Source organism: Nasonia vitripennis, chromosome 5 (genome assembly GCF_009193385.2).
Source record: "Nasonia vitripennis strain AsymCx chromosome 5, Nvit_psr_1.1, whole genome shotgun sequence".
NCBI lineage: Eukaryota > Metazoa > Arthropoda > Insecta > Hymenoptera > Pteromalidae > Nasonia > Nasonia vitripennis.
The window spans coordinates 4020791-4030660 of NC_045761.1; the positions used below are offsets into that span (position 1 = coordinate 4020791).

The 9870-nt window shown below is 31.9% G+C and overlaps 3 protein-coding genes across 8 annotated transcripts; 1 reads left to right on the forward strand and 2 right to left on the reverse strand.

Annotated features, from left to right (window-relative positions):
• Positions 1–4: 4 nt before the first annotated feature.
• Adipor1 (adiponectin receptor 1) lies at positions 5–4775 on the reverse strand. 4 transcript variants are annotated; one of them, XM_032600015.1, is made up of 8 exons: positions 4343–4775; positions 4095–4267; positions 2922–3212; positions 2744–2842; positions 2486–2657; positions 2001–2398; positions 1760–1924; positions 5–1525 (listed from the first exon to the last, which is right to left on the reverse strand). In XM_032600015.1, the coding sequence occupies exons 3-8, from the start codon at positions 3165–3167 to the stop codon at positions 1391–1393; spliced, it is 1215 nt and encodes a 404-aa protein (XP_032455906.1). In that variant the 5' UTR covers positions 3168–3212; positions 4095–4267; positions 4343–4775; the 3' UTR covers positions 5–1390. The 4 variants fall into 4 exon arrangements, with proteins under 4 accessions (XP_032455906.1, NP_001153422.1, NP_001153423.1 ...); NM_001159950.1 differs by lacking the exon at positions 4343–4775 and having other exon boundaries at positions 6–1525; positions 4095–4282; NM_001159951.1 differs by lacking the exons at positions 4095–4267; positions 4343–4775 and adding an exon at positions 3742–3830 and having other exon boundaries at positions 6–1525.
• LOC100679004 (glutathione hydrolase 5 proenzyme) lies at positions 4735–7516 on the forward strand. 2 transcript variants are annotated; one of them, XM_032600367.1, is made up of 10 exons: positions 4735–4812; positions 5110–5238; positions 5338–5498; positions 5604–5761; positions 5830–5909; positions 6006–6275; positions 6345–6644; positions 6715–6781; positions 6862–7095; positions 7168–7516. In XM_032600367.1, the coding sequence occupies exons 2-10, from the start codon at positions 5223–5225 to the stop codon at positions 7376–7378; spliced, it is 1497 nt and encodes a 498-aa protein (XP_032456258.1). In that variant the 5' UTR covers positions 4735–4812; positions 5110–5222; the 3' UTR covers positions 7379–7516. The 2 variants fall into 2 exon arrangements, with proteins under 2 accessions (XP_032456258.1, XP_031787839.1); XM_031931979.2 differs by having other exon boundaries at positions 4807–4910.
• LOC100121488 (GDP-fucose transporter 1) lies at positions 6834–9773 on the reverse strand. 2 transcript variants are annotated; one of them, XM_001605049.6, is made up of 5 exons: positions 9174–9773; positions 8922–9101; positions 8633–8837; positions 8415–8553; positions 6834–8338 (listed from the first exon to the last, which is right to left on the reverse strand). In XM_001605049.6, the coding sequence occupies exons 2-5, from the start codon at positions 8984–8986 to the stop codon at positions 7749–7751; spliced, it is 999 nt and encodes a 332-aa protein (XP_001605099.3). In that variant the 5' UTR covers positions 8987–9101; positions 9174–9773; the 3' UTR covers positions 6834–7748. The 2 variants fall into 2 exon arrangements, with proteins under 2 accessions (XP_001605099.3, XP_016843767.1); XM_016988278.3 differs by having other exon boundaries at positions 8922–9773.
• Positions 9774–9870: the final 97 nt, after the last annotated feature.

Genomic DNA, 9870 nt, shown 5'->3' on the forward strand with positions numbered 1-9870 from the left:
TATATATATTTAACAACATTCCACTTTATTGTGTAAAAAGTTCAACAGCATATTTCTTTTTTATTTTATAATAAACACCGAATTCCTTATAGCAATGCATGAAAGGATGGTGAACTACACGCAAAAGAATCTTCATCATCATTTTGCATTTTAGGTATATACTTTGATGTAGCATAGATGAAGACATTTTGTGATGAGATATAGTTATATATATATATATATATTATTAAATAGCTGCAGTGATTAAATATACAAATTTGTAGAAAAGATATAAAGATTATTTATGAAACGTACTGCTCTTTCATTGAGCCGCGAATTAATAGCAGCATTTTTTCTATTTTCAATGCTAAATAGACTGAGTTGTTATTCATGGAAAATAAAAAGTAGAAGTGCATTTTCAATACATTTGTTTGACTTAATCACTGTTATAAAATTGGTACCCTTTTTATTAAGTTACGATTGAAATTGCAATGTGCAAACTTCCCATTACTCAATAAAATGATTCAATTACTATTTATTTTTTCAGTTAAAACCTCATAATCTGCTTAAAACTTAATTTGTGACACATTGTAAAAAAATTAATAAAGTAAATATCTGTATAATCTCAATTCGTGCGCACGGACAAATTTTTAATTTAGTAAAAATCTTTAACATCCAGGTTGTGACAAATTTTTAAATGACTTTTATATTCAATGAATAGAAAATTAGTTAAATTTGTTTTCTAAAAGCTGCTTAAGAAAACACAATCTTGTTATGCTTAATATTTGTATGAATTTTACTTTAATAAATTTGCATTGTTTTATATCAAGCAATAATAGAATGCTACATAAAAATTAAGTGGTGCATAAATTAAATACTCAACAAATTATCTAACAAATTAAGTATAGAATTGTACAAGCTCTTAATAAACGATAATATAATACAAGAAACAATTTAAGATCAAATTCACTAAATTTTGAATAATATACTCAATTGATGTTAATATTCTACTCCCTTTAGATTAAAACATTTAGTTATTATAACGTTTATTAAATTTTTTTAGCAATCTCGTACTAAAATTATTCCTATGAAAAACAGTATGAAAATCATCATAAAAGTTTAAATTAAAAAAATGATTATATAAAAAAATACATTTAAATGCTCATCATATTAATACAATTTAAAATACTGTAAACGTTTGGAATATAACACATTTCATAACTACTTTTGAATTATATAATGATTAAATTCAAATACTGTTTTTTAATTATATTAACCTATCTTTTACAGGAATAATTTTATAGACTTTTTGAGAGCTTTTTACTCTTGAAATTTTATTCACAAAAATAAAGAAACCAGGTGCCTTTTGAAGGCATTTTTTATAATAATAACAAAATAAAATTAAAACTTTTTAAAATGCCATCATTTGTGATGGAACAGCACAATCACCAACACTCATTCTATGCATAGCCATTTCAGTTATACCATGGTAGTGCACAAAGGCTGCTGCGATAACCAGTACATGGAAGATTTGGTGACTTTGAAACTAGAATATACAGTAAAAATTCAATTAACATCATGTAGTTTTCAAAAGTAACTTCTTTGGTAGTCCTAACATAATGATTTTCCCATGTATAAATTTTTTTTTAATGTTATTTCAAGTTGTATAATTTTGTGTTGTAAATTATAATTTTGATTAGATTTATAATTAATTCGTCAGATGATAATGACCTTGCGTTAGGACTACTTGTTAAAATATTATTAAAGGAATAGAACTTACCCAAATATCGAATTTTCCCGGGAAAAATCGTTCAGGAACACGTAAAGCATAGAACATTGCTCCTAGTATATACAGACATCCCATTAATATTAACCATCCCAGTGATGCTTGACTTATGGCTTTAAACCATCCTTCTGCAATAGCATAATGCACTGCTGGTACCACCTAAAAAATTATTCTTTGTTTAATTTAAATGTTTCTTACTCAGCATATAATGTATAAATTTAAAAAAGAAACTTACACCACTCAAACCAAAGCCCATAAAAACTCCAGCTCTAAGTGGTCTGTACTTTGGTTCACCAAATCTTTCCCATAGAGAAACTACAATGCTAGTTATTCCAAGTACCACAACCACAGACAAGTAGATCAGTTTGGGTTGATAATCACAGTAAAATCCATAGTACAGCCATGGTACAAAACTTCCCATTATAAGCATGGCTATTCCACAGTAATCCAATTTTGAAAATAGCTTTCCTACACATTCACTGTGACAGTGAACAGTGTGGAATGCAAAAGACATGCCTAAACATATGATAGCTCCAGCGAAAAAAATTCCAATAACTAACTTCTCCTCCCATCTTATATCCATATGTGATTGTGTTAGGAAGTAAACTGCTATGCCTATGAATGCCACACATCCTATAAAATATATTATTATATATTACACAAACATAACACAAAAATTTGAAACAAAAAAAAACAAGCTATCAAATAAGAAGAAGATACCTAGCAAATGAGTCCAAATATTTCCAGTTTCTGTGTGTATACGAAAAATGCTCCTGAAGCAAGCATAAAAAGATGGCAATGGTGGTCTATGACCAGCATGTAGAAAATCGTTGTCTTGTAACCAAGAAGGTAGATGTCTGAAATGGCATTGCTTCCACGATGCTTCCCAGACCTTAAAATTAAAGTTTTTAACGTATTTTTAATCATAGTGTATTAAACAAATGCAGCCTTTATAATCTAAACTCGTATATCGCATACCTTACGGACAAATTCTTCTGCTTGTTCAGCAGCATTGTGTGCCAAAGCACCAAGATCTATTTCATCGCTCAACACTCCAGCTTTGAGTACTTCTGTCATCTGTAAAAATTGAGAGAACCCAAATTATATTTATGCTATGCTGTGCCTGCACATTTGTAATATTGCTGAGTGAATTTACCTCACAATCCAGAAGGCGATCATCTTCTGGAGTTGATGGCAGTGGGCATCCCACTCCATCTTCTTCTTCGGCTAGACAACTTGTATCGTCGTCTTCTAAAAGTTCTTTCACCTCGTGTAAGCCTGGAATGTCACTATTCAATGAAACTCTGTCACTCCATGGTATTCGATGGCGCAAAATATTTTCCTCCATTATGTTGGTTTCATACTCTTTCTCCTCCATGATTTCATTTTCCCTGTCTGCCATTTTGCAAATTGAGGTTGCACTTAGCTCTTACAGATTTGCTAATACCTAAATCATGTTCAAAGCTTGTTTAATGATTGATGTCACGCCTTCAAATAATCTTCATAGATATAGGATGACAATAATTACACAGAACTATTTTTCATGATAATGGGCAATATTTAGTTATATATAGGTATAGAGGGCATGAACATAAGTATTAGACTTTACTTCATAAAGTTTGAAGAAAAGCATGGGCATAATTATCCGTAGTATTATCCGTGACAAACATGTTTATCAAAATAGATAGGGAACCATGAGAAAATAAGCTTGTGAATCACCCTATCATAAATGTCTCAATTACACATCAAAACGCAATAGAATGTATAGAGGATGCTCCACAGGCACTCTTGCAGCTCCAAAACGCTCAAAGACAGCTGCTGGAGTAATACAGAATCAACTCCAGAAATAGGAATCAACTCTACATGCACTATCAAGCAAGCCAGACGGCAGCACGTTCATTATCTTCCGAATTAGGTAATGGATGATTATATTGGTATCACAGTTCCTTTGAACAAAATTACAAAAAAACGCTCACCCGAAAAGGAAAAAACCCGACACGCGACGTGAGCAAGTACACTTAGACTCTATCAAAGTCCGTCCGAGCGACGGACATGCACAAACTCGTATAAGTAGTAACTGTGTGGACAATGTTATCTCAATGACGAGGAATGTGGCGCACGTAAGAGAGCCACTGGCGTGGAAAATAACATATATAAGTATACCATATAGATTTACATATGTACAGGACGGCAGCAACGGCGACGACGACGTTGACGCAAACTGATTTAACGAATTAACGGATCAAAACTGGGGGTCGCGAGAAGCTACGCAGCCACTTAATTAATCCTACCTCACGTATATGCGTGCACATATAGATATAAAACTTACCTGTGGGTCAACTCAGGATTTTCGACGTTCATTTGATCGACGGCGACGCTGCAACACACTCGCGCACAGCAGAACGTTGATGAACGAGCGAAGATATTATACTGAATCGCAGTTGTACGATTTTCCGCTGATGAAAGGAAAGTCGTCGTCGTCGCGGTGGTCTGCGCGGTGAGCTAGAAGCAAAGCGCGATATGGCTCAGCTCTCAGCTCAGCAGCTGATATTGCTGGCGCTATATATATATATATACTGTTGACTGCTCGTGAGTCTCGTGACGCACGGCCGAGCTTGTCTGGACTGATGGACGACGGAAGGTTCTCCGACAGTAAAATGTAACGGGAACGACAGCGAAAAGCTAATCCGATTCCCACGTGGCAGCCATATTACCTTGTCGAGTCCTTGGCATGGGTTAATTGGCTGCGTTGATACCTTGAGGAACGATTCTTAAGAATATTATACGATATAACAAACTACATACACTGCGACGTCACTTTACAACGACTATAATATGTATTTCATCTCGGCCAAATATAAAACACGAACTTTTTTTTTTGCCGCGTTGTCTTTAACACAAGTATGATGAATTTTGTTATTATTTATTTGCTTAGGGATGATCCTATATGTATACGCATAGCACCCCTGAAATCTTTTTATTCATTTTATTTACTTTTTAAAAATTGAGTAGCGCCCTCTGGCAAGTAATCGCATACCATCATATAGGTAGGTATATATATACATCATGACAGATGACTAAAGTGCAGGTGCACTAAACGAAAACAACCGAAGGGAAACTGTCATTCATAGTTAGAGAACGTCATGTTCGTCTAGAATTCCTTTTGTATTTAGTATAATTTATAAAGTAGAATAATAACAATTATACATATTAAAGGCTATAGAATGCGAAATCGCGGCAAAACGGAGCTACATGTAGCGATATCAGCTGATTGGCTATTTGTCGACTACGTCATCAAGAATTTAATGTAGAATCGACCTATAACTATATTGTTTATATTCCAGGCACGTAGTCTTCTACTTCAGTCTATAGTGTAAAAGCAACAATAGAAAGAATGTGAGAAATTTTTTGCCTATTTCACCCTTTTCAAGTGCCACAAAGGAATAATCTGAGCAGCATGAATTACGTTCGACGTACGTATTGCTACCAAAGAAATAATTTAATTTAGATTTTTTTATTTCTCACATATGTTTATGAAATGAAATAATTTTTATTTTAACTGAATTACATAGAAGCTCCAACTGAGGAATGTCCTCTAACAAAGGAGAGACAAAGCTGCTCTTTCAGCGACTGCTGTGGATTTCGTTCCATAATATGTTCATTCGTCGCTCTGACTGCTGTTATTACTGCTGCTTTGATTCTTCAATTAGTTTATGACGACAATGCTTTTCAAGTGATTTTAATTTTTATTCTGATTATAATTCAAAAGCATACTGATGTACTAAAATATCATTATCTGGTGCTTTTTTAATTGACAAAGATATCCATGTATTTATAGGGAAGACTGAATGTTCATGGAGCAGTTGCAACTGACTATAGTCAATGCTCTAAAATTGGAACGAAAATACTTATGAAGGGTGGCAATGCTGTTGATGCTGCTATTGCAGCAAAACTTTGTATGGTTGTAGTTGCTCCTCACAAAACTAGCCTGGGAAGGTTTGTAATATAGTTTTTTTACCATAAATATTATTTCAGCAATTAGATATGATGATCTTTGATTTCAGTGGTGGATACATCATCATTTATAATCATAAGGATCAAGAACATCCTAGAGTAATAGATTTTTTAAGCAACACTGTTCCAGGTTTGTTTATTATCTGAGTGATGATTAGATTTATGAATATTTATTTTTTACGATATATACTATATACATGCAATAACAACGTGATTTGATTATTAGATGAATTTAAAAATGTAAACTTGAGAATCCCAGTTATGCTCCGAGGTTTGGAGTATGCTCATAATATGTTTGGAAAATTAGTATGGCAAGATTTGTTTGAACCATCCATCACATTAGCACGGGAAGGATTTGAAATTTCTAGAGACTTTGCAAATGAAGCTACAAAAAATACTAATCTAGGAATTTTCCAACATATTAATGCAGGAGAAAAGATCAAATTGCCTGAACTTGCTAACACTCTGGAAAATGTATCCAAATTTGGAACAAATGGTATAATTTGTAGTATTAACTAAGTTTTAAATTTGCGGTTAAAAATTAATTTTTATTTATTTTTTTCAGTTTTTTATAATGGTCTTTTAAGTTCTAAATTATTTGCAAATTTGCCTGGAATCGAAACAAAAAATTTATTAAATCTAATGTCTACCTATAAACCAAAAGTAGTTGAGGCCCAAAAGTCTAGTCTTGCTCAGTATGCAGTTTATTATCCACCAAGCTTGAATTTTGCCCAATCAATTATTGAAGAACTGGATAAATTTAATGCATCAAAAGAAAATGTTTCATCAATAGAATCAGAAATTATGGTGGCTGAAGCTATAATAAAGTTGGTCCACCAACTCAAAGATCCATACATTAGCTTTAGTAAGTTAAAAATTAATCTTTATTCGTTGTTCTCTTTTTCTAGTAAAAACGAACTATTCTATTATTACAGCTGAGAGTAGAAGATACACAGGTGTCACTTCTGTAGATTGGCAAGATTCATACGTTTCAATAGTGACGTGAGTACACAATTCACGATCGTTTTGAATTTTTTCTCCATTAATAAACTACTTAAATATCTCAATTTTCGTTTATTCAGAGGGTTAAGTTCACCATTCAATTCAAAATACATGACTGAGGCAGGATTTGTTTTAGATAATGTAGATAATGAAAATTCACTTTTGTCTTTGACTCCAATAGTATTTTATGATGAAACAGCAGTATGTGGATTGCGAGGAGTTTTTAGTGCTGATGATTCAATAATTGCTGGACAAATGCTTTACAATTTACTAATACGTTCTATGAATGTTTCTGTAGCTGTTGAATACCCAAGGTACAATGAAGATAACAATAAATTTTCAATTAATAATTTTTTTTTCATGCTTGATTTGCTTTGTTTTTATAGGTACTATGTACTCGATGATGGGATTGCTGTAGAAAATGATGATAGACATTCAGGAAATCAACTATTACGTGACAGTCTAATTGCTATAGATACAGTATCCAAAATTGATGCTAACATGATAATGAAAAGTGTGAATGTTATAATTAAACGAAAGAATCTGATAAGTGGTCATTCTGACAGTAGAGTGGATGGACTGGCATCTAGATTTTAAAATAATTCTGAATCCTTTTCATACAATAATTAATTTAAAAATGATGTGATATTTACTGTGTTCTTAAATGCATATTAATGTATTTTTTATTGTACTTATCCGTCCAAAAGTAATATTCATAAATATTTTACAACTACATTTATATATTTATATATACATATTATACTAATTTTTATACTATATTTATTATTTTCAAATAAAAAATCTTTTCGAAAAACATTTTGATGAATGACTGATTATTTTCGTAAAAAGTTATGCAGATCAGTAAACCTTTTACTTTTTTATATAAATACAACAGTTGTATAAGTTACTTTGTACAAAATAGCACACACAGAAAGACATATTATCAACAAGCATAATACAAATTTTTTTATGTTTTTATCACAGAAACCTGCTTAGCAAAAGCTTGTTTCATACTCAATTGCTTTATTCTAGCATATGCTGCACTAGCCAATAGAACGATAAAATTGCTCAACCACCATAAGAAAGGTTTGCTTTCGTTATACCAGTGAGTAGCAAGAACAGTCTGTACACATGCTTTTGCTGTACCACTAATATTATGTGTGAGAGGTGATGTAACTTTAATTTGCAACATTGTGACATACCCTATTGCAAATCCACATAAACCACCAACAATCATAGCTGACCAAAAATCTAAATCACCAATTTTATCATAGTTATATACAGTATTGAATTCTCCATTAATTAACATCAATGGAAGGAATAAAACGACACTATAAATATTGTTGTAATAGGAGAGTAGCCAAATTTCTTGATTTACAACAGGAAGCACTTTCTTTGTATGTATAGAGTATAAAGAAAGTGTGAGCGAGCCAAGAACACCAAAGAAGGTTCCAGTTATGGATAATGATCCAGCAATATTTTCTTGATCAACACCCAACCAAAATCCAAATATGATAACAACACAGCATGTAACAGTTTTACTTGAAGTTTTTTCACCTATTAAAACATATTTTTATTTATATATTTTGTCACTACTGATTAACTGAATGATTTACAAGTAATTAATACATACCCAAAATTAAATATGTAAATATTACATTAAATACTGTTGTAAGAGATCTTCCAATATAATAAAATGCAACACCAACATACTTCAAGCACAAATTATTACTTGCTATCATTCCAATAAATAATATTGATAATGGTAGCACCTGTAGTTGATTATCAAGATAATTATTACAAAAAATTAAAATAAAATGAACGATTACGGTGTTATTGTTTTTTACATACTTTTCTAATGACATCCCAGGAAAATGGTGTTCCCTTTGGAAAATAAAAATATTGTGGAAATATTTTAGCAAAAGCTTTTAACGAAACACAGATTCCAACAGATGTCACACATTGAAACCAAGTAATAAATAAAGGAGCATTGAGATGCACTTTCTCACTGGATAATAAGGCTTTATTGACAAATACCATCAATATGGAAACTACCCTGTAAATAGAAGAATTGTAAGTTGACAAAAAATAATAAATTGGAAAATAAATAACAAGTAAGTAAGTAAAGCAAATTACTCACCAGTAAAGTGCAACTACAAATGCAACATACATATATTTATGTAGCATTTCTCTTCTTTGGTACATTTTGAAAAATTTCGTTGAATAAAATTAAAACAAAACAAAAACGTAATCAAAAACACTTAGCACATGAAATAATTTAACAATAACTTGGGATCCATCTTTTATTGAGCTGCATAATCTAAAAATTAATACTGTATAAAAGAGTATACTTTTAGGTTAGACAAGTATAAACAAACAAATATTCAATTACATTATCTTTTCTATTAAAACTAAACTATGAAAATAGTTTCTATAATTTTATTAGCATTATAAAAAATGCATATTAGCCATAAGTTTAGTAAGAAATATACGATATCGCGGCTCCACGATATCAGCTGAGCCAAGCGACTCCGTGTCAGCCGCGTGCATATAAGCAAGCGGCGCTCAAATAGGCGTCACTTTTGCATCCTTAATAATTCAATGTAAAAGTAATTTTAATTTACCGTCAACATATTATTTACACTATTTTGTTGAATATACTAACATTGAAAAAATACGTCACTTAATATTATGCAATTAAAATATTGAAAACATCGCTCTTATATGATCATATTATTGTTGAACGCACAAGAGATGGCATATGGTGGGGAGAGAATTAAAATAAACAATGTTTGGTAAATATTACGATGATTCAAGGCAGAATTTCGCACGAATCCTTATTTAATTGCGGGATTACAACTGAATGAAGTTAGAGGAAGTGGGCGGAGCTGGGGTGTAGATCGCATCAACTAAGTTCCTGGAAGGGACAGGGTACCGTTACAGCTTACTCCTGCAGGTAATGTATTATCTTCCTTAGTTCTCAAATACCTCCGCAGCGCATTCTGCAATCCCGCATTCGAGTCCAAAATCACAAAGTAGCCACGTCAGGCACATACGTAGGTATATATTAAATCTCGCGCTAAATCGTT